At 39.1% G+C, this 25396-nt stretch overlaps 1 protein-coding gene across 4 annotated transcripts in view; it reads right to left on the bottom strand.

The window, feature by feature from the left end:
• Positions 1-23686, bottom strand: part of TBC1D23 (TBC1 domain family member 23) — a 72759-nt gene extending 49073 nt beyond the window's left edge. Inside the window, exon 1 of one of the 4 annotated variants that reach the window (XM_037058933.1) lies at positions 23420-23686. In XM_037058933.1, coding sequence (XP_036914828.1) covers positions 23420-23472 — 53 coding nt within the window. In that variant the 5' untranslated portion in view covers positions 23473-23686. The remainder of the gene's footprint in view (positions 1-23419) is intronic. The other 3 variants (XM_037058930.1, XM_037058932.1, XM_037058931.1) reach the window with 3 other exon arrangements.
• Positions 23687-25396: the final 1710 nt, after the last annotated feature.

Below are 25396 nucleotides of genomic sequence, written 5' to 3'. Positions count from 1 at the left end.
TTCTGGTTGGATGTTTCGTTCTTCCTTCTGGTCCACTCCCTTGATTTGAGTCCCATTTTCCTTTCCATCGCTATTGGTTTCCTGGACATCTCCCTTCATTTCAATTAGTTTAGCCTTCATATGTTCCTCTAATTTGTGACTAAGTTCCTCTAATTTGTGACTGTACTCTACCAATTCTGTGAGCATCCTGATAAATAGTGTTTTAAATTGGGCTTCTGAGAGGCTGGCAATCTGTTGGTCGCTTAGAGTTATTGGCTCTGGGACTTTGAGTTCTTCTTGTGCCATCTTTTGGGCTGTTCGTGCCTGTTAAGTAGTAGGAACGGAGCCCTAGGTTTTCACCAGAGCAGGGCAACTAAGTCGCTGGGTTGTGACATTGTATGTGGGGGTGGGGTCAAAGAGGGACAATGGCTTCCCTCTGGCGCCCGCCTCCAAGACCCCTACCAGCACCACAGCCACCACCATCACCAGGGCCACGCGCCCTGCTCCACTGCACGAGAGTGTGCCAACACTGTCAGCCCTCCACCACTGGGTTCGCCCCCTGGGGCCTGCGTGGTCCGTCTCACTGTGCGCAAATGTGCGACCTTGGTCAGTCTGCCCCGCACCCGACTAGGTCCGGGCTGCCTGCGCTCCTAGGTCTGTCCTTCCAGACCCTGCTCCGCTGCTGGCTCGGCCTCTCTTACCCTCCCCGTTGAACGGTTTGTAGCTGTCGGACTTCCATATAATTCGGTTTTCTGGTCTCTGGGTGTGTCTTAGTTCTCCAAAACTTTTGTTGTATCCAAACTTGGTTGTGGGAGAAGGCACAGTGTTTCCACCTATGCCTCCATCTTGGCGGAAGTCCCAAATTATAGTTTTTAAGTCTCTGATTTTGGCAGCTTATAAGTTAAAGGCTGATAGAAGTATACAGGACATTCAGATAGGTATTAAAATACAAAAGTACAGGCCTTGTCCACTTACCCTAGTAAGTATAAAAAATAAGTAACTGTCTCTTTTATGCAGGAGGTTCAGGACAGAGCATATCCAAAGTTTTAGGGTTTATTGAAAAGCAGAAATGCATCTCTTCCTGGTTCCGTGTCTTTCAAACTATAATATGTTAGTATAATACTGTAAGTTACTGTTGATCTATAAATGACATTTTCAAAACCTAAATAAAACATAACAGAATTACTCCTCACCTAATCTCCTATGGCAAAATTACCTAATCTAAGCATTGTTGCTTTAGAACTACAGCCAGGCAAACATTATGAGTAAATTTACATGAAAGTAGTTACTGTTTATATTCAAGCTAGCAAATGAGTTAGATTTTTACTCGTCAACCAAATGTTGAGTGAATTCTAGTATATGGAAACATCAGCACAATGAAAGTTGGAGAAGGGGACAAAGGAGGATGGGTAGGAGGATGGGGTGAGGATGGGTTAGGATGGGCATAGGACATGGATTTTCAAGCACTACAAAAATAAAACATGTGCTTCTAAATGCTTCTAGGATTAACAAATTCAATTTGAAATTTTATAATTATTTTTCTTTTTAAATTTATTTTAATTGTTCAAGTACAGTTTTCTGTCTTTTACTCTGAAATTTTATAATTATCTTATAAATAAGCCATACGCTGAGTCATATTTAACATTATAATTTTAACAGTAACTAGATTACATATTTTATGTTCCTAAAACCTAAAAGGTTAGAGTAAAACCTGCCAATAGGAAAAAATAACTATGTATTACACCTTTTTTCTAAATTGTTTCCCCCAACCATATTCTTAAAAACTTCTTCTCCCCATAATTTCAAAATTTATGAAAACTTTAATTGTATACACTACAAATACAAGATTAAAAATAAGACAGTTCAGTTACTAAATTTTTTCACATACATATTTCTGCACTTAGAACTTATCCATTATCAGCCTTCTCTATTCCTCTCCACCTTGTTGCCAGCCCCTGGCAACCACTGATTTATTTTCTGTCATTACACATTTATCTTATGCTGGGCACTCTATATAGGCGATCATAAATATTTGGTCTTTATCTCCAGTTTCTTTCACTGAGAATGTTTTCAAGCCCTGGCCAGTATGCCTTAGTTGGGGAGGCATAGTCCTGCAAACTGAAAAGTCATGGGTTTGGTTCCAGGTCAGGGCACACATCTAAGCTGCAGGTTTGGTGCTCAGTCAGATGAGTACAAGAGGCAACCAGATTACCAATGTTTCTGTCTCTTATCAATATTTCTTTCCCTTTCTCCCTTCTTATCAATATTTCTTTCCCTCTCTTTCTCCCTTCTTTCCCCTCTAAATAAATAGATACATACATACATAAATATTTTTTAAATGTTTTCAGGGTGTATCGATTTTCTGCCATGTCTCAATACATACTTTTTTATTGCCAAATAATATTCCATTGTTTGTATATATTTTATTTATATATTTACCAGTTAATTAACATTTGAACTCCTTCAACTATAGCTATTAGGAGTGTCTCTTAATCTTGAACACAGATGTCAATAGTTCAGCTGATTAAGTGTATATAAATTATATTACTTGTTCATTAATTATTTATTCTTCCTAAGAAGGTCTGGAAGAATTTAAAAATCAAAGCTATTAAAACCCCACACCCAGACTTCCGGAGAAGATGGAGGTGTAACTAGAAACACTTTGCCTCCTCACACAACCAAAAGAAGGACAATGACAAATTTAAAAACAAAAAATAACAAGACTGCCAAAAAATCGAACTGTATGGAAGTCCGACAACCAAGGAATTAAAGAAGATACATTTCACCCAGACCTGCAGGAGGAGAGGAGACTGGCAGCTGAGGTAGAGAGGATTCGAGGCAAGGTGGAAGCAGAAAGACTGGGATGGGTGAGGCAGCGGCTGGCAGACTCCATGGTCCCACATCTTTGTGTAGATTCACAGGGAGGAACAACTGGGGAGTGAGACAGATGACACAACCCAGGGTTTCAGCCTAGGAAAATAAAGCCTCAAAGCCTCTGGCTGTAAAAATCTGTGGGGTTGTAGTGGCGGGTGAAACTACCAGCTTCATAGGAGAGTCCACTGAAGAGACCCAGGGTGTCCTCCACCCAGGTATCAGGACCAGAAGGGGCCAATTTGTACGTAACAGGGGAAGTAACTGAAAGCCCGCCGATAGCTGAGCAAGCAGATTTTTTCCCCACACACCCTTCCCCCACATACAGCACCACAATGCAGAGAGTGGGTTGCCTCACCCTGGAGAATACCTAAGACTCCACCACTTATTACATAACAGGAATGCCGAAACAAAGAAATATGGCCCAAATGAAAGAACAGAGAAAGCACTGAAAATAGAACTAAACGACAAGGAGATAGCCAACCTGTCAGATGCAGAGTTCAAAATACTGGTAATCAAGATGCTCACAGAAATGGTTGAGTAAGGTCACAAAATAGAGGGAAAAGTGAAGGCTATGAAACACGAAACAAAGGAAAATGTACAAGGAACCAACAGTGAAGAGAAGGAAACCCAAACTAAAATCAACAATTTGAAGAAGATATAAACATTCAACCAGAACAGAATGAAGAAAGAAGAATTCAAAACAATGAGGAGAGGCTGAGGAACCTCTGTTAAATGTTCCAACATCCAAATCATAGGGGTGCCAGAAGGAGAAAAGGAAGAGCAAGAAACGGAAAACTTACTTGAAAAAGTAATGAAGAACTTTCCCCAACCTGATGAAGGAAATAGACTTCCAGGAAGTCCAGAAAGTTCAGAGAACCCCCAAGTGGTGAGACCCAAGGAAGCACACAGCAAGGCACATCATAATTATATTACCCAAGATTAAAGAGATAGAATCTTAAAAGCAGCAAGAAGAAAGGAGAAAGATACCTACAAAGGAGTTTCCATAAGACTATCTGCTGATTTCTCCAAAGAAACCTTGCAGGCAAGAACCTTCCAACCTTGCTGGAAAGAAGTATTCTAAGTCATGAAAGGCAAGGACCTCCATCCAAGATGACTCTGTCCAGTAAAGCTATTATTTAGAATGGAAGGGCAGATAAAGTGCCTCCCAGATAAGGTCAAGTTAAAAGAGTTCATCATCACCAAGTTCTTATTATATGAAATATAAAGGGATTTATCTAAGAAAAAGAAGATGATCAAAACTATGAACAGTAAAATGACAGCAAACTCACAACTACCAACAACTGAACCTAAAAACAAAAATGAACAAAAAAAGCAAATAAAGCAAACAACTAGAACAGGAACAGAATCAGAGAAATAGAGATATAACATGGAGGGTTACCAGCGGGGAGTCTGTAGGGGGAGAATAGAGGGAAAAGGTACAGAGAGTAAGAAGCATAAATGGTAGGTACAAAATAGACAGGGGGAGGTTAAGAATAGCATAGGAAATGGAGAAGCCAAAGAACTTATATGTATGACCCATGGACATGAACTAAGGTAGGGGAATGCTGGTGGGAGGGGGAGTGCAGGGTGGAGGGGAATAAAAAGGAGGAAAAAAACGGGACAACTGTAATAGTATAATCAATAATTTTTTAAAAAGCACACCATGTCCATTATAAAAAAAGAGAAAACAAACAGAAAATGAATACTGGCAAATGATGTGAAGAAATTGGAACCCTGTGCACTGTTGGTGGGAATGTAAAATCATGCAGCCACTATGGAAAACACTAAAGCTATTCTTCAGGAAATTAAAACACAGAATTACCATATGATCCAGCAATTCAACTTCTGGGTATACACCTAAAAGAAGTCAAAGCAGAAACTCAAACAAATATTTGTACGCCCATGTGCACAGCAGCATTATTCAATAGCCAAAGGCAGAAGCCATTTAAATATACTTCGACGGGAAAACAAAATGGAGCATATACACATACAACAGAATATTATTCAGCCTTAGAAAGGAAGAAATTTCCAACATATTCACAACAGGGATGAAGCTTGAGGGAATTACACTAAGTAAAATGAAGCAGTCACGAAATGACAAATACCGTTTAATTCCACATATATGAGGTATCTAGAAAAGTAAAATTCAGAGACAGAAAGTAAAAGAGTGGTTGCCAGGGACAGGAGGCAGGAGGAGAGAGGGATGAGCAGTTAGTAGTATTTAATGCATACAGAGTTTCAGTTTTATAAAATAAGAGTTCTGAAGACTAGTCGCACAACAATGGGAATATATTTTGGACTATTGTGCTGTACAGATAAAATGATTAACGTAAGTTTTATATGTACTTCACAGTTTTAAAAAAACTTTATTCAATATATCATAATGCTCAAGAATTTAGGCTTTAAAGTAGGGTCTGAGATTTACTACTGGCCCAACTCAATAGCCATATGATCTTAAGCAAGTAACACAAATAGAAACACAATGCCTACCTTATGTGGCTGGTTGATGCTCAAATAAATTTTTGAACACAAATCACAAGTATAATACTTCAATAAGCAGAAGCAATGAAAACTACTACCTCTCGCCCTGGCTGGTGTAGCTCAGTGGATTGAGCATGGACCTGCGAACCAGAGTATCACGGTTTGATTCCCAGTCAGGGCGCATGCCTGGGTTGCAGGCCAGTTCCCAGCAGGAACTGTATGAGAGGCAACCATACATTGATATTTCTCTCCCTCTCTCCTTCCCTACCTCTCTAAAGATAAATAAATAAAATATTTTTAAAAAACAAAAAAAAAACACAACTACTACCTCTCGTTATTGCTGGACAATACTAACTTTTTTAAAATGACCTTTTCCTTATTGTAACACAATCATTTTAGAGAATTTGACCAATGTATTAAAAAATTTAAAAACCAGCCAAAATTTCACTACCATAAAATAATCACTGTTCACATTCAGTAAATTACTTTTTCAATTCTTTATATATAAGTGTGTGTGTATGTATACAGAGATACAAAACAAAACTGGATTATACTAAATATATCACTTTACACCCTGAAAGATTGACTTATTCATATTGTTCAAATATATTATGAAGATTTCACTGAGTCACTCAATATTTTTAAATATATTTTATTGATTATGCCATTACATTTGTCCCATTCCCCCCTTCATTCCTGTTCACCCGGCATACCCCCTCCACCACTACTCCCCCCTTTCATTTATGTACATGTGTCTCAAGTTCTTTAGATTCTATATTTCCCATACTATTCTTGCCCCCCCCATCTATTTTCTACCTACTGTCTATGCTACTTATTCTCTGTACCTTCTCCCCGCTTCCCCTCCTCCCACTCCCGTTGCTAACCCTCCATGTGATTTTCATTTCTATGGTTCTGCTCCTGATCTAGCTGTCCTCTTAGTTTGCTTTTGTTTTAGGTGTGGCTGTTAATAACTGTGAGTTTGCTGTCCTTTCACTGTTCATATTTTTTATCTTCTTTTTCTAAGTCCCTTTAACATTTCATATAATAAGGGCTTGGTGATGATGAACTCCTTCAACTTGACCTTATCTGAGAAGCACTTTATCTGCCCTTCCATTCTAAATGAAAGCTTTGCTGGATAGAGCAATCTTGGACGTAGGTCTTGGGATTTCATGACTTGGAATACTTCTTTCCAGCCCCTTCTTGCCTGTTAAGGTCTCTGGAGAAATCAGCTGACAGTCTGATGGGTACTCCTGTGTAGGTGACTGTTCCCTTATCTCTTGCTGCTTCTAGAATTCTCGCCTTCATTTTAATCTTGGCTAATGTAATGATGATGTGCCTTGATGTGTTCCTTCTTGGGTCCAACTTCTTTGGGACTCTCTGAGCTTCCTGGATTTCTCGGAAGTCTATTTCCTTTGCGAGACTGGAGAAGTTCTCCTTTATTAGTTGTTCAAATAAGTTTTCCACTTGTTGCTGTTCCTCTTCCCCTTCTGATGTTGGAATGTTTAAAGGTGTCCTGAAGGTTCCTAAGCCTCTCCTCATTTTTTTGAATTCTTGTTTCTTCCTTCTTTTCTGTTTGGTTGTTTTTCTTCCTTCTGGTCCACTCCCTTGATTTGAGTCCCAGTTTCCTTTCCATCACTATTGGTTTCCTGTGCATTTCCCTTCATTTCAATTAGTTTAGCCTTCATTTGTTCCTCTAATTTGTGACTAAATTCAACCAGTTCTGTGAGCATCCTGATCACCAGTGTTTTGAACTGTATATCTGATAGGCTGGCTATTTCTTGGTTGCTTAGAGTTATTAGCTCTGGGGCTTTGAACTCTTCTTGAGCCATAATGTTTTGGTCTGTTCGTGCCTGTTATGTATGAGGGGCAGTGCCCCAGGTGATCACCAAGGTGGGGTGACCCAGTTGCTGGGTTGTGATGCTGTATGTGGGGGCGGGGTCAAAGAGGGTTAATGGTGGTCCCCTCTGCTGCTTTGCACTGCTGGGGCCTGTTCAGTCTATCTCACTGCTCGCTCCTTTGCCTGGTTTATCTGCACGCGAATTTTTGACCGCAGTCAGCCTGATGCCTTGCGCTATCACTGGGTCTGCTCGTTGCAACCCCACACCTGGGTGGGATCTGCCAACTGCCGCTTTCACACCTGGGTCAGTCTGGCCAAGTTTTCCTGCCCAACCCTGCTCTGCCAGCCAATGGCTCTGCCCCTCTTACCGGTCTGGCTGAACAGTTCGTTGTTGTTGGACTTCCGTATAGCTTAATTTTCTGTGTTTTGGTTGCGTTTTTGTTACTAAAACTTTGTTGTCTTTAAACATGGTTGTGCGAGGAGGCACAGTGTTTCCACCTATGCCTCCATCTTGGCCATCAATATTTTTAAAAAATCAGATTTTAATGGCTAAGTAATTGATTTGGCTATTCCTCTACTGCTTGGTATTCAGGTACTGTCTAAATTTCCCTTGCATTAATCTTTCCCACTTATCCTTAGCACAAATTCCCTAAAAAATTATTCAATATTCAATATATTTTAATATTAAAAATTAAGTAATGCAGGCATAAAATACTTAGAATTATGGTGGTAGCCATTAGAACAAAAATCAAAATTTTGTTCTAGAAACAAAACAAAACAACAATAAAACAAAAACAAAATAAAAATTGTAGAAGGTTGTTACCTCTGAAAAATGAGATGGCAATGAGACTTTCACTTCTCACATGGCCTCAGTCAGTATAACATGAGTAAATTTATAACATGTACTATATTTGTATGTACTGCTTGAATATTTAAATAATATTTATGAATGCCTTTTTAACATTTATACCCTTTCACCCAGCAATAGTTGAGAATGAGTAAAATGATATAGCTACAAGCATGTTTAAAGCAGTGGCTAGTTAGTATAACTATGATGGCTAATATCAAAACAACATAATAACAGGTATTGTGTTTAATGTGGAGAAATTGGAACTCTGCTCACAGAAATGTTAAGTGGTGCAGACATTTTGGAAATCAGTTGGACAGATCCTCAAAATGTTAAAAGTTACAATATGACCCAGCAATTCTATTCCTAGACAGATACTCCCCAAAATTCAAAATATAGCCATAAAAAACTATTATGAACCATGATAATTGCACTTCACACTCATTAGGATGGCTAGCATCAAAAACATATGGCAAGGATATGGAGAATTAGAATGCTTGTGCTTTGCTGGGAATGTAAAATGATGCAGCCACTGTGGAAAAGTTAGGCAGTTCCTTAAAAAGTTAAAAACAGAATTACCATATAATCTAGCAATTCCACTTCTGGATATATACCCCCCAAAACTAAAAGGAGGGGCTCAAATAGTTATTTGTATATCCATGTTCACAGCAGACTATTCATACTAGCCAAAAGCAATCCAAATATCTTATCAATGGCTAAACGGATAAACAAAATGTGGTATATACATACAATGGAATATTAATCAGACTTAAAGAGGAAGGAAAGATATTCTGACACATGCTATGTCACATAGATGAACTCTGAAGACAAATGTTAAATGAAATAATAAATCAGTCACCAAAGGGCAAATACTGTATGATTCCCCTTATATAAGGTACCAAAAATAGGCAAATTCTTAGGGACACAAAATAGAATAGAGGATACTGGATGCTAGCAGTAGGGGGAATGGGAATTTATTGTGCATTAGGTAGAGTTTCTGTTTGAAACGATAACAAACTCTGGAAATAGATAGTGGTGATGTTTGAACAATACTGAGTGAACTTTATTTTCACTGAACTGTACAGACTAAATTGGTAAATTTTGTATTATATAATTTTACGTTAGAAAGACAACAAAAAATCTGTATATGAATTTTTACAGCAGTTTAATTCATAAGAGCCAAAAAGTAGAAACAATCCAAGTGTCTGTCACCTCTAATGAATGGATCAGTAAAACATGATCCATTCATACAGTAGACTATCACTCAGTAATAAAAAGAATCAAGTGTTGATGCATGAGATACATGGATAAACCTTTAAAACATGATATAAAGTGAAAGACACCAGACACAGAAACCATATATTGTATGATTCCATTCAATGAAATGTCCAAAATAGGCAAATGCATAGACAAGAAAGCAGATCAGTAGTTGCCAGGGATCTGGGGTGACAGGGAGGATGAGAGTGACTGCTAATGGGTATGGAATTTTGGGGGGGATAATGAAAACATTCTAAACTTAAATAATGATTATGACTGCCCACCTCTGTAAAAATACTAAAACCTAAAACCACTGAACTATATATACACTTCATTTTTTTTAAAAAAGATTTTACTTGACTCACAACCCAGGCATATGCCCTGGCCGGTAATCAATTGGTGACCCTTTGGTTCTCAGGCCGGCACTCAATCCACTGAGACATACTAGCCAGGGTGAATTACACACTTTATTTTTTTTTAATTTTTTTAAAAAGATTTTATTTATTTATTTATATTTAGAGGGGCAGGAGAGAGGGAGAGAAACATCAACGTATGGTTGCCTTTAGTGCATCCCCTGCTGGTAGTTGGCCTGCAAGGAACCAGCATGCAACCCAGGCATGTGCCCTGACTGGGAATCGAACCGTGATCAAATTACACACTTTAAATGGGTGAATTTTATGATACAAGAATTACATCTTCACTAAAAATACAACCCAAAAAAGTAACTCTTCAGAAGAAGTTTAGGAACTCTTTAATTTAGGACTTCAAGAGGAAGCTACTGTGTCAAACCCTCACTTACCATTTCACTGAAGTCAGTACATCACTGTGAATGGTCCAAATGTCTCTTTAATTCCTCAAATTCATTAGCAGTACATGTTAACAACTATAGTGGAAAAGAGTCTCCTAAACAGTTGCCATGGCAGCTCAACAAGAAAAGTGCCAGGGAATTAAGGATATAAAGGTTTTTAGAGGCAAAGTATTATTAATGCAAAACAGTATGAAATTTGAAATCAGAAAACATGACATCAGAAGACTCCACACTTAACAGCTAGTTGTGTGACCTAGGATACAAATTCAGTTTCTTCACCTATAAAATTGAGTTAGTACCAGATACCACCTAATCGAAAGAGGTGGACAGTATTCACACAGAGTATGAACTATCTTGTCCTACCAAAATATCCCCCCAAGTCCTCCTTCCATTCCATCATAATGCCTACAACTTGCCTGAATCTGTCCTTTTCAACTTTCTCTTTCAGGATGGTCTCCATGCAGGACTCCCATAGGCACTGAGACGTCACTTGCAAAGGAGAGCAGTGTCAGAGAGTGAGTTACTGTTCACATGAACTGCATTTGGGTACATGTGACACAAACCTTGACACATAAAAAACAATAAAATGTGGAAAAAACCACAATTAGAGGACAAGAGAAAACATGTGTAGGAATGCTGAGTCACTGCATTTAGTCAAGAATAAATCTTTAAAGACAAAATAAATACTCTATGTTTTTTAAAAAATGAAATAATAAGATAGCCCTACAATTAAGCAGTTGGCATTACTTCCAGCAACATATGGTCTATAAAACTTCTCATAGCCTATTCAACTTCAGAACAGCACAGCACTCACACCTGACAATATTGAGATAAATTTCTAAACACTTAAGACAGAATGTTTCTGGATTGGAAATTTTTTTTTATTAATTCATGGAGCTTCTTAGTCTATCAAGTAAGCTAAGCCAAATCACCGGTTTTTGAAAATCTTTAAATCCAATCCTTTTCTGTAATTGTAAAAAAAAATATGAAAGACTTTAACAGTAGTCTTCAAAAAGACTACTTAGGACCTAGAAAATATGTAATCACTTAAACTGAAATGCAGAGTATAGAGAAATTGTAAAGAAAACCCAATTGCCAAATTAAAAAAAATAATTTTGTGTCTTAAAATGTCCAGGTCTAAGATATATTATTGTTTGATTTAAATAAAAATACAAAAGCTGAATTACTGGGGAATCAATAAAAGCTCAAAGGCTCCTATCCAAACATCTTGAACAGGTCATCCTACTGCCTAGGATATTGTTTAAACTTCTGAGTCTGCTGGCATATTAAACAGAGCCAAGTGATAAATTCAACTCTGAAATCTTCTCTTAAAGTATTTCTAGTATTCAGAAATGTAAAGAACAGTATAGCCTGTGATTATTATTCTCTTTTCCTCATATATTTCCACACGTGCTTATTCAAAAGTTCCTATGCATAACCCATTTCCTTTCAAAAAGTCATCTTTGTCTTTCCTTTTACAGTTCAACTCCCTAAATATAGTAGTCTCCACTCATCTCCACTTACTTTCTCCTCATTAACTGAAACTCTACATTGCTCTACTAAAACTACTCCAAGAAGTCATTAGTCATCTTTTTCAGTCATTGTCCTCCTTACATACTGTCCAAAATTAGCCTCTCCTTAAAACACTCCTTCAGTTTCCAGTAATTCTCCTCTATCTCTCTCTAACCCATGCTCTGAATTCTTTCCTTCCCTGACTAAAGTATTCTTTCATTCAAAACCTTCAGCAAATATGTACTGAGCACCTACTACATGCTAGCCACTGTGTGAGTCACTGGAGATCTAGCAGTGAAGAAAAACTCCATGCTCTCACCCTGATGAATGGAGGCTCAGTTGGATGGGCGTCATCCCACAAAGCAAAAGGTTGCCGGTTTGGTCTCCGGTCTCCGGTTTGCTCCAGTCGGGGCAACCGATTGATGTTTCTCTCTCACATCCATGTTTTTCCTTCTCCTTCTCCCTCCCTTCCCCTCTCTAAAAATAAATAAGTAAATAACTAAATAATCCTTTTTTTAAAAAAAGCCCATGCTCTTACATAGTTTACATTTTAGCTGACTATTCCAAGATTTTAGCCCAAGTCTTATTATCTAAAACCCACTGAACAGAGAGAGGTGGAAGCAGCTCTTTCTAAAGTGTGGTCTATTCATATTTGTTTAGAATGCATAAACCACTATAAGCACAGATTAACCATAACAGGCCAGTGTGCCCATGTATATATCATACCCAGGTACAAACTTCTGATCAATTATTTAAAACTCAAAAATCATCAGCTAAATAGTTGTAAGCACCAGCAAATTGTGTAAAGTAAAAGTAAGTAACAGTGCCAAGTTGTACATGTTGAATTGTGGTTGACTTACTTTGTGCCACTATATTTCTGATTATTTCTTAATGCCCAGGTCATAAGACAACAGCACTAAAGTTTTGTCTGAACCTATTTTGCTACTATTGTTAGCACACTGGTTACAAATTACTACCACAACTTTGTTACAGATTAACTTATACAGTAGAGATAGATGTAGTTCAATGACCATAATGTGAACTGTGTAACTTATTTTTTTTTAAAGATTTTATTTATTTATTTATTTTTAGAGGGGAAGTAGAAAGGGAGAGAAACATCAATGTATGGTTGCCTTTTGTGCTTCCCCTGCTGGTAGTTAGCCTGCAAGGAACCGGCCTGCAACCCAGGTATGTGCCCTGACTGGGAATCGAACCGCGATCGCCTGGTTCGCAAGCCCGCGCTCAATCCTCTGAGCTACGCCAGCCAGGGCCCTGTGTAACTTATTTTTAAATAGCAATCTCAAAATATCAAAACTTCCTAACAAATAGTATGACAGCAATTCAAAAATGACCATGACTGTGTGAGAACACAATTTGATCATTGTGAAATCTTGAAGTTATCTAGACTTTTGTCAGAACCAGACATTCCTGTTAGAATGTATATTTGAATATACAACACACAAATATATATATATTATATATGATATATTATATACATATATTAAATACACACACACACACATATCCTATTCACCAGCGTTAAAAAAATTCGTGAAACTCTGTTTCAAGATCAAGTTCACAAAAGCCTGGGAAAGTCCCTTTTCAAACAATGTAATCCTTTCAGGACTTGTGTTTAACCAGGCGCCAAGTAAAGAAGGTGCTAAACCCAGTCCTTTTGGCTTGACAAGTCAAACAAACATGGTAACTACAGTATTTAAGCATTGCAATTGGCAAAGGAGATGGAGATCACAGAATGTTGTTCTGTAAACTACTAAAATTAACTACAAATAGAACAGATGCTGTAAATCTTCATAGACTTATTTTTGATCCATAATCCATGTAGCTCAAATTGCACCAATGGTGCCCCTTCCTCTGCTAAGAAAAAAACTTAGCTTGCTTTACTGTATGTGTAATGTTGCAATGCATTTGCTGTAAGACTTGGCTAATAAAATAGAAGACCATCTTCTCTACTAAGGAGAATTAACTTTAGAAAGTGCTCTAAATCTTTTCCTCTTTCATGGTTCCTCAAAATAAAGTTGTTTAAAACACTGTTCTTTTCTATGCACGTGAGGTGGCTATCTAGCATTTCTAATGCACAAAGAAATGCATCAGGGTTCCTTCCTCCAATCAAAGCAGTAGTTTATTTGGAAACTGAAAACAGATTGTATCCTTTGCCTACCAGAAAGAATAGAATGAAAACAGCACAAGTTGACACAAAAGTACAGTTTCTATTACAAATTTCCACTTTATCCAAACTATAATGAGGAAAGAAATACCATCGCTATTTCTTTTCTTGAAAACATTTTTGTAAGTAAAGGAAAAACTATTGCAAATGAAGTGACAACACTTGGCAACATTTGGACAATTCTTTCAGAAGTACTTTACCAATGGAGATCATAACCTGACAAAGAAGGAGATGACAGATTTTTTTAAACTTGGATTCCAACCATCAATGATAATTTATTTGGTAAGATACAAAATAAAGCTCAAGAATTTCTGGTATTCAATCATACACCTAATATGAAATAAATACATCCTCCTATGCATCATTTTTATACTTCAAAAAAAAGTGCTAGAAACTTTTTAAAGGGGAAAACAGCCACAAAGGAAGTTACTTTAAAACAAGCTCCTTATTTCTCCAGTATCACTGAGTAAAAACAACAACAAAAAATTAATGACTTCTAGCCAAGATGGAGGTGTAGGTAAGATATACTTTGCCTCCTCGCACAACCAAAAGGACAAAAAAAAAAATTAGAAACAAAAAACAACCAGAACTGCCAGAAAATTGAAGTGTACGGAAACCAGATAAACAAGGTGTTAAAAAAGAAACATTCATCCAGACTGGTGAGAGGGGCAGCGATGGGTAACCTAGGCCACAGAGGAATGGCCATAACGCAGCGACATGGGTTGCCCCACCATGAAGAATACCTAAGGCTCCACCACTTACTACAGGTGTGCTAAGACAAAAGAAATATGGCCCAACGAAAGAACAGATCAAAACTTTAGAAAAGAACTAAATGACAAAGAGATAGCCAACCTATCAATGCAAAGTTCAAAACACTGATAATCAAGATGCTCACAGAAATGGTTGAGTATGGTCACAAAATAGAGGAAAAAAATGAAGGCTATGAAAATCAAAATAAAGGAAAATGTACAAGGAACCAACAATGAAGGGAAGGAAACCTCGGCTCAAATCAACAATTTGGAGAAGAAGGAAGAAATAAACATTCGAACAGAACAGAATAAAGAAACAAGAACTCAAAACAATGAGGAGAGGCTTAGGAACCTCTGGGGCAACTTTAAGCATTACAACATCTGAATCATAGGGGTGTCAGAAGGAGGAGGAGCAAGAAATGGAAAACATGGAAAAATAATGGAGAACTTCCCCAATCTGATGAAGGAAATAGATATCCAGGAGGCCCAGAAAGTCCCCAAGAAGTTGGACCCAAGGAAGCATACAGCAAGGCACATTATAATTACATTACCCAAGATTAAAGAGAAGGAGAGATTCTTAAGAGCAGCAAGGGATAAGGAGACAGTTACCTACAAAGAAGTTCCCATAAGACTGTCAGCTGATTTCTCAAAAGAGACCTTACAGGCAAGAAGGGGCTGGAAAGAAGTATTCCAGGTCATGAAAGGCAATGATCTACATCCAAGATGACTCTATCCTGCAAAGCTACCTTTTAGAATGGGAGGGTAGATAAAGTGCTTCCCAGATAAGGCAAGTTAAAAGAGCTCATCATCACCAAGTCCTTATTATATGAAAGGTCAAAGGAATTTACCTAAGAAAAAGAAGATCAAAACTATGAACAGTAAAATGACAACAAACTCGCAACTACCAACAACTGAACCTAAAAACAAAACAAAGACAAAAACAAACAAAGCAAACAACTAGAATAGGAACAGAATCACAGAAACAGAGATATCACATGGAGGGTTATCAGTGGGGCAGGGGGGGATCATACGGGGAATAAGAAGCAGAATTGGTAGGTACAAAATAGACAGGGAGAAGTTAAGAGTATCATGGGGACTTCCGCCAAGATGGAGGCATAGGTGGAAACACTGTGCCTTCTCCCACAACCAAGTTTGAATACAACAAAGGTTTGGAGAACAATGATACACCCAGAGACCAGAAAACTGAATTATATGGAAGTCCGACAACAACGAACCGTTCAACCGGGACAGTAAGAGGGGCGGAGCCAGCAGCGGAGCTGGGTCCGGCAGGACAGATCCCCCGACCTAGGCGCACAGGCAGCCCGGAACCAGTCGGGGTGTGGGGCAGACTGACCGCGGTCGCACATTCGCGCACAGTGAGACGGACCACGCAGGCCCCAGGGGGCGAACCCAGTGGTGGAGGGCTGATGGCGGTGGCACACTCGCGTGCAGTGGGATGAAATGTGAGGGCCCCGGTGACGGTGGCAGCTGCCGCACCTGTGGGGGCCATGGCGGGAGGCGGCAGATGGGACGCCATTGTTCCTCTTTGACCCCGCCCCCACATACAACGTCACAACCCAGCGACTTAGTTGCCCTGCTCTAGTGAACACCTTAGGGCTCCGATCCTGCTACGGAACAGGCACGAACAGCCCAAAAGATGGCGCAAGAAGAACTCAAAGTCCCAGAGCCAATAACTCTCAGCGACCGAGAAATTGCCAGCCTCTCAGAAGCACAATTCAAGACACTGTTTATCAGGATGCTCACAGAACTGGTTGATTATAGTCACAAATTAGAGGAACATATGAAGGCTAAACTAATTGAAATGAAGGGAGATGTCCAGGAAACCAATAGCGATGGAAAGGAAACTGGGACTCAAATCAATGGAATGGACCAGAAGGAAGAATGAAAAATCCAACCAGAAAGGAATGAAGAAATGAGAATTCAAAACAATGAGGAGAGGCTTAGGAACCTCCAGGACATCTTTAAATGTTCCAACATCCGGATTATAGGGGTACCAGAAGGGGGAAAGAAACAGCCACGGGTGGAAAACGTATTTGAACAAGTAATAAAGGAGAACTTCCCCAGTCTCGCAAAGGAAATAGACTTCCGAGAAATCCAGGAAGCTCAGAGAGTCCCAAGGAAGTTGGACCCAAGAAGGAACACACCAAGGCACATCATAATTACATTAGCCAAGACTGAAATGAAGGAGAGAATCCTAGAAGCAGCAAGGGATAAGGGGACAGTCACCTACAAAGGAGTACCCATCAGACTGTCAGCGGATTTCTCAAAAGAGACCTTACAGGCAAAAAGGGGCTGGAGAGAACTATTCCAAGTCATGAAATCCAAAGACCTACAGCCAAGATTGCTTTATCCAGCAAAACTTTCATTTAGAATGGGAGGACAGATAAAGTGCTTCTCAGATAAGGTCAAGTTCAAGGAGTTCATCTTCAACAAGCCCTTATTATATGAAATGCTAAAGGGACTTATCTAAGAAAAAGAAGATGAAAAATATGAACAGTGAAAGGACAGCAAACATACAGTTATTAACAACCACACCTAAAACAAAAGCAAACCAAGAGGACAGCTAGATCAGGAGTGGAACCATAGAAATGAAGAACACATGGAGGGTTAGCAACAGGGTAGTGGGAGGGGGAGAAGGGGGGAGAAGGCACAGAAAATAGCATAGATGGTAGGTAGAAAATAGATAGGGGGGAGGGCAAGAATAGTGGGGGAAATATAGAATCTAAAGAACTTGAGACACGTGGTTATAAACTAAGGGGGGGAGAATGGTGGGGGAGGGAGTGTGTGGGTGGAGGGGAATGAAGGGGGGAATAGAACAACTGTAATGGTATAATCGATAAAATATATTTAAAAAAAAGAGTATCATGGGAAATGGAGAAGCCAAAGAATTTATATGTACGACCCATGGACATGAACTAAGGTGGGGGAATGCTGGTAAGGGGTGGTGTGGAATAAAGGGGAGAAACAAATGGGACAACTACAATAGCATAATCAATAAAATATACTTAAAAATTTACTGAGCTGCCCTGGCTAGTATGGCTCAGTGGGATGAGCATGGCCCTGCAAACCGAGGGGTCCCCAGTTCAATTCCCAGTCAGGGCACATGCTTGGGTTATGGGCTGAGACCCTGGTGGGGTAGGGGGGAAGAGGCAGCTACAGACTGATGTTTTTCTCCCTTTCTCCCTCCCTTCTCCTTTTTCTAAAAATAAATAAAATCTTTTAAAAAGTTACTAAGCTGATGAAGTTATTAACAATATGTAATTGCTTATATGTTCTTATTAAATTTTACTACTGTGCTCTCAGTATATAAGTCAAAATAAATATAATTCTATACTCACATATGATAGATACATATAGCCTAATATATTATTTGTTGTATGTTTACATATAGGGTATTTAATATATAATGTGTTATATAAATATATTTAGTTAAATAGTAACATATATTAGATACATATATTATCTAGATGCTATATGTAACCATAAAATATCTTATGATAAAATAACTAATCTATTTGTGATTTTTGGCAAGGGATACATTATGAAAACTGAAGAGATATCAAGCTATAGTAGATAACATTCTGCATTACACTTCACCATAATATCAATCATGAACAGTTTGTCATCTGACCACCCTAAGCCTGTCCTCTCATCTCTAACGAGGTAACAACAATAATTCATAAATACCATTTCTCATAGAACTATTATAAGGGCCAAATGAGATGGTATATATAAGCATTATATAGAAGATGAAGTTCTATGCAAATATATAGCATTTTCTTACGTCTTTTTGCTGAAATTATTAAATATCACGATAGCAATCAGTTTTTCTAATTATATTTTATTCATTACGGTATGACAGTTATCCTCATTTTCCCCTTTTGCACATCAGCAAACAGTTTTATACAACAACTATTTTCAAGAAAAGCATACACTATAGCATTCCCGCCCTGCTATGAAAAGCTATGTCACCTTAAGGATTAGAAAAAAATTTCTTTAACCTTCACGAGAAAAAGGACAAAAACTTGAAAGAAATAATTTATTAGTTAATATTTTCTCAGCTCAGGTCAAAAAGTTAGAGTCTTAAAAACAAATATATATTAATTATCAGGAACTACCTTTTCCTTTCATCAGCTTTTAACTTACTACTCTTGCATTTCCACAAGAAACAACTGGTTCTTATGAGACTAACATAAGAGACTAATTTGCTTTCCATGTGTAATTCTCAGTATCTAAATAAATCACTTTGAACTGTTCCATTTTATTTTGAACTGCTCCATTTTAAAACTGTAAATCCTATTCTCCTCTGCTAAATAATGTAATTTCCCCAAACACCAGTATTTAGATATCTTCAGAAGATAGTCACATATTATTCTTTGGGCTAAAACAATGAAGAAAATTGAAGTGCCCAGGCAAGGCAGAGCACTACACAATTCTGGCTTTAAATCTATTTCAAATTTCTTCTAAAACACTAATTAGCAGCTTGAATATAACTAGTACTTAATGTTTTTTTTAAATGAAGTATGAATGAATGCTTTGCTAAACTTTATTTTGCTTTCTGATAGATGGGGGCAGGCGGTGGCGGCACTGTCTTGGATTTACACCAAGTAGAATCCACATTTCCGCATAAGCAGCAGAAACAATTTGCCAAGTATAATTTATCAATTCTGTTCAGAAGACACCTTACTCATAATTTGGTTGTTCACTGCAGTACCCTTAACTGGGTGCTCCAGAATTACCTGAATTGTGCAATAAGATAGGGAAAGCACCTATACTCCTGCTGTAAATATGAATAAATGTTATTATAGAAGTGAATTATTATTTAGGAATTACCTCTAAAAACAGTAAAACCTGAATTACAATAAAAACATTAATGTACATGGTATAAATAAGTCTTCTTAATTTCTAATCTTTGCCCTCTGCTTACAGTCTACAAAATCATTTAGCACTTAAGAGCCCCTATTTCAGGACAATACAATTAATTTTCTCTTCATTTTTTGTAAGGCAATATCTAGTCCCCCCGGGATCCCAGGCTGTCAATATTCTTCAACAACAGGTTCCAACCTCTCTCATATTAAATGATTTATTTGTTTCTATCATATCTGAAACTGCAATTATCTACTCCTCAAGTGACATTTTAAATCTCTCCTATTTCAATACTCATGAAAAGGGAAGCACTGAGAGTACTATTCACAAAGTGCACAAAACTTTCAAAAAGACCCTATTATTCTCAAAACAATTCTATTCACATTTTAAATGAACAACAGAGGCTTCCTTATATAACTACAAGATGAGTTTAGCAATAAATTAAAATGACTTTAAAGTCAATGTTGTACAAAAATTTTAAACTAAGCAAAACAAACTCTGAATACCAACAGTTACACGATTAATGTCTACATCAAAAAAAAAATGTCTTTAATGATGACTTAATTTGGGGGAGTTATTTCAAGAAGAAAGCCTCAGAAAATGAGACCTAATGTTCAAGTCCAAGGCTGGTTTCTTCAATACCAAGAACAATTACCAATATTTGCACTGTAATTAATAATTTAACATTTCTTTGATTTAAAAAACCTGTAGTTTATATTCATTAAACTTAGATCATTTCAAACTAATTATACACAGTTTTACAAGGATATCTCCATGTAACTATATGGCTGCAGTTTCTGATAACCTTGGCTTTCCATAAAAAGTGAATACTATACCAGCAATTATACAGCTCACAAAAACACAGGGGTCTGAAAATTTATGAGATCACAGCCTGATGTTATTGCACACAATTTTACAAAAGTCTGTATTCACTCATGCATACATTCAGACAATAAACATTTACTGAACCACCTGCTAGCAGCCACTGTCCTTGAGGAGCTCATTATCTAAAGAGTAATCAATGATAAACCATGTAATCCAATAAATTATAGTATAATGTTAAGTGATACAATATAACATATAATATATAATATAGAGAAATAAATCCATCTGACAAACTCATTCTGAAATATATATTACTTAGAACCTTGCTAAGTAGAATAAGGTCCATGAACCAGCAAAACTGCCAATGCCCAGGAGCTAGTCACTCAGAAATACAGAATCTCAGGTCCTAAGCAAATCTACTAAATCAGAATCTGCACTTTAACTAGATTCCCAGGTAAACCCAATGTATATTTAAATTCTGAGAAGCACTAATCTACAACATGACTAAAAACCAGTAAATAACTAAAAGTGACATCTCATACTTTTCAGATCTTCAGGCCCCATCCTGAGTCTTTTTACAAATGTATACAGGATTTCAACAAATTTAGCTACCTAGGTTCACAGACTAGGAACAAAGTGGGAGATACCACTAACCACAAAGGAAGAAAATAGGAAAAACTAGTAACAAGCATTCTCAAAATGGGATCCCTAAATGGGGTCATTAACATAGCAACCTACCCTATCTGCTCTAAAAGTCTCACTATATTACACAAGTGTAACAGTAACTGATTTTCTTAAATGTTATTCCTCTAACTAAATCACAAATTCCTTGAGAAAAGAGATCTAGTTTTATTCTTATATACATACATTTGTAAAAGGGATGATCTTAAGTCTTTAAGATGAATTTAAATTGGGCAATGGGATATTACACATTTCAGAAAAATTTCTATCTGAAAAAGAATGTGACAACATTAAAAAAAAGAGTAAAACCTCCCTATTCTTTAACAACCCATTCACCAAGCACTCTAAAAGTAAGGGCTTTACTGAACCATTGGCTCCAAATCCTAATGTCTCTTCTGACACTACTCAGATTCACTTCTAGGGGACAGAGGAGTGGAGTCAGTAGAGAAAAAGGAGAAAAATTAGAAGACAATGGAGGAAAAGCAGAAATCACAGAACGAGTCAGGGTTCCTCCACTTATGACAATAAAAAGAAAAATAAAAGGCCACATCAAAGATAAAGCAAGCCCAGAAGAGACCAAATGGTACCTCTAACAACCAAGCATTCCATGTTCCTTGCCCCTGTGAACCAGACACATGCTCACACTCCTCTGAACAAAAACTCCTCAAAGATACCTTAACTCTAGAAATATTTCCCTCCTGGACTTCAGTCAGCATCTGATAACAGCCAGTTTGCAACACAACAATCCATTCCTCCGAAACAGCAAGCTTCATGAAGTTCTAGTCACTACTCTCCAAATAAATCCATTTTCTTGCCTGTGTCCTTGCTCATGCTATCACTCCATTCAGAGGCCGTTCCAATCCGTTAATCTGACTGAATTATCCCATGTCAGTCACTAGTCATGTGTGGCTATATAACATTTAAAATATGGCTAGATCAGGTTGAGATGTAAAGTAAATGTAAAATACACATTGGATTTTAAAGACTTGGTACAAAAAATATGTAAAATTATCTATTTTTTAACAATGACTGCATGTTAAAATAATATTTGGGTATGTTTGATTAAATAACATACAAAATTAAAATTAATTTCACCTGTTTCTTTTTAGTTTTTAATATGGCTAGTAGAAAAATTTAAATTACACATTTGGCCCACAGTGTACTTTGTTGAACAGCACTGATCCAAATCCTATTCACTCCTCAAGGCCTAATTCAAACACTTCTGCCTCCATGAAGCCTTCCCCCAGTGACCCCAGGTGGAAGTGGTTTCTGCCCCCTGATGTCTCATAACACTGTTATTCACACTCCCAAAGAACTGGACCAATTATACCTTGTCACTGAGTGTACCTGTCAGAGACCCCCAACTCCAGAAACAAGCAACTGAGGAAAGAAACTACATCTAGGTCATCACAAACTTTCCTCCTACACCTTGGAATGTACGTGCACTAAAGAAACGCTGGATGTCAGCTAACTGAGAGCGGAATTTCTCAAGTACTATCCCTTCAAACGACTTCCATTTTTTGTCAGGGATTCAAGTCCATATGTACAAATATCCTGCATCATTTTTATGCAGAATGCCAGTGAGCTGTATGTACATTTGATGAAGAGTGAAACCTGTAATTATCTAATACATATGGCTGACACATTCAGGTTGACTGTAAAAATTCGACAAGGCACTCAAGGTTCCATTTTTTTACGATGTCCCTGAAAATGTATTGTGCACATCAACTATTCCAACAGTAGGAGCCTTTCCCAAAGATTAACAACACCGGGTGACTAAGGTCTACCAAAATACTACTGGAGAGGCCCCCACAACCCGGAGTACAAATCAGTAAGCATGCAAACACCTGGGAGCAGCAAGAGCAACGGCCCACGTCGCACCCAAAGCGGCGAGGCTCGAGCTGTAGGAAACTGGTAGGAAGGAAAAGATGACTTGTGTGGAAGAGACGACTGGGGGAAACTGCTGCAGCTCGAAACGAGAAATAAAAACTAAGCTTAAAAACACATATGTCGAGTATGTCGGAGGGATCCTCCCAGGGTGTGTATCTCAACCTCTGACCCCGCAGGCAAAGGTCGCGAAGGTGATTTCAAGTGCTCTTTCCTTCCAAGGGTATTCCAGCGCCTCAGATCCGCACCGCCAAACTTCCTAGGCAGCATCCTACTCTAACACCCACGGCCAGGGGCTCCAGCCAAACCCGGCCCTCAGCCCACCCTCTGCGGCACATTTTGGACAACAGCGGACGAAGCGGAGGGCCGCACTAAGGCCCAGCACCCCGGCCACTGACACCCCTCTCCCTTCAAGTCCGGTCTTAGCCTTTCAGGCATGAGGATGGAGGTGGCGACCCGGAGGGCAGAGGAGGCGGGGCAGGGCGCGGGGCTCGGTAAAGAACCGGCCTCCCCGTTCCACGCCAACGCCGGCTGGTGCCTAAGAGACAGGCAGGGTGGTGAGAAAGGAGAATGGAGGAGCAGTGAGAATCATCCACGGGCTTCCACTCACCAGTGGTCGTCGCTAGACTGTGGCAGTGGTGGGACTTCTTCTCCTTCCGCCATTGCTGTTGACGTCCACGTCACTTTGCCGAAAAGTGGACTGGGCGCCGAGACACACTCTGAGACCCAATGTCGTAAAAGGCCCTGGGAATCCTGGGGCTGAGACGCTGAAGGAAAAAATGAGGAACGAGGCAAGGGATGGGAGGAGCACAACGTCACTACGTCTAGAAAGCTAAAGGCATCTTTAGGGGAGGAGATCTGGATGCGGCTGCTTCCCCTCCAAAACTACACGTCCCAGGATGCCGCGGGGCCCAGGCTGGGCGGGGCGGGGCGGGGCGGGAGGGAGCTCGGTGAGGTTGGAAGTTCCTGGTGGAAGCCCAAGAGAGCGTCGCTCTTGGCGTCCAGTTAGCGTCTTCATCCTTCTTGGCGTGGTACTTAAAAAGTCTGTATTGAGAGCCCTGACTAGTGGAGGGAGGAGAGGAGGCGGGAATTCCACTTGGAACGTGGAGGTGGGAACGCGCCACATTTCAGTAATTTCCTTCTGTGAAAGCTGGGTTTGAGGAAAGTGGTGTCAAAAAATGACAGGCCCATCCTTATCTGTGGGGTACGGTCGAAAGAGCTAGTGGAGGCTGCGTACTTTGGTTTATGAAAGAAGTTAAACAGTAAAAGAAATATGTTCTACTTTCCCATCTTTATGACTAAAGCTTCCTAACAGCCTGGAAGGTCAAGCTCAAATTTAGGATTCTAAAATTCTTTGAACTCCAAGCAGGGAGAGCTGCTCACGTTTCGTTTCTTCCCACCATACTTCACCTTCACACAGATGGGCTCCTTGGCCTTCCCAACATCCAAGCTTGGTCACACCCCCACCCCCACCACCCCCACCACCCCCACCACCGCAACCAAACCACTGACTTTTAGTAAAGTCCCCCCTTGACCGTTCCTGGGCCTGGGGTGGGGCACAGTCTCAGAAGGATGGACCTAGAGAAATGCTTCTCTCGCCTCCCCACCCCGAAATGATTTTGCAGGTCGAGAAACCAAGTAGAGCTATATGTAACAATATGAATAAATCTGAAAAGTATGATGTTAAATGAGCTGCAGAACGATTGGTCATATGTCATTTATATTTGGCCTTAAAAACAGACAAGACTATATAGTGTTTATGAATAGATACATATGTCCTTTTAAAAAAATTCAGGGAAATGATATATACAAAAATTAGAATGACAGTTCTCAAACACAGCCAGACATTAGTTCAAGCAGTAAAGATTGATTTTATTCAGCAACAGCTGGCAGTAGGGGAAAGAGCTGGGCTCCATTCCGATTTGTGCAGAGGTGACTAGGGGTTTTAGAGGGAGCGTGGGGAAGGGGGAGAGTAGGGGCTCATTAGTGAAAAATTGCAAAGGGTTGGTCAGTGTAATTGCGACTAGGCCAGCTGTGTCTGTGAACTGGTAGTATCTGAAGTTAGGATTCTATCCTCCCACAGAGACTGGGAGACAGAGGCCTTATCCTTCCTGATGAGTGCATTTCAAAGGAATGGTCCTACCTAGGTCCTTGGAGAACAGTTCTGTTATGAGATACGGATTCACAATCATAAGTCCTTTCCAGTAAATAGTCCAAGAAAGAGAGGTCAGGAGCCTATCATCAGGTGCTGCTGGCTGGGACAAACAGTAAATTCTCCTGGCAGCGTTGAGCTTTCTCAGCCAGCCATCTTAATAGAGAGCTGGGGTTCAGTGAGGGCCAAGGGTCATCTTAGGGACACAGGCTTATATTGCTAGAAACCATGCTGGAGTTTGGCCAAGTTTCTTAGTGCAGAGGTTTGGACAGAATTTTTTTATCAGCAGGAACTTCTGTAGTTCTCACAATTATATTTGGGGGAGGGCAGGAAATGGCTTCAGTTACATTTTTGATATTTTGTTTCTTAAGAACTGAGAAGTAGCTATGTGGGTGTTCAGTGTTCTTTAGAGTCTGTACTTTAGTCTCAAAAATG

This window comes from Sturnira hondurensis, unplaced genomic scaffold (assembly GCF_014824575.4).
Source record: "Sturnira hondurensis isolate 20B ecotype Veracruz unplaced genomic scaffold, ASM1482457v3 Scaffold0010428, whole genome shotgun sequence".
Classification (NCBI taxonomy): Eukaryota; Metazoa; Chordata; class Mammalia; order Chiroptera; family Phyllostomidae; genus Sturnira; species Sturnira hondurensis.
The sequence above is the reverse complement of the archived record's forward strand: the minus strand, read 5'-3'. Positions and strand labels throughout refer to the sequence as shown.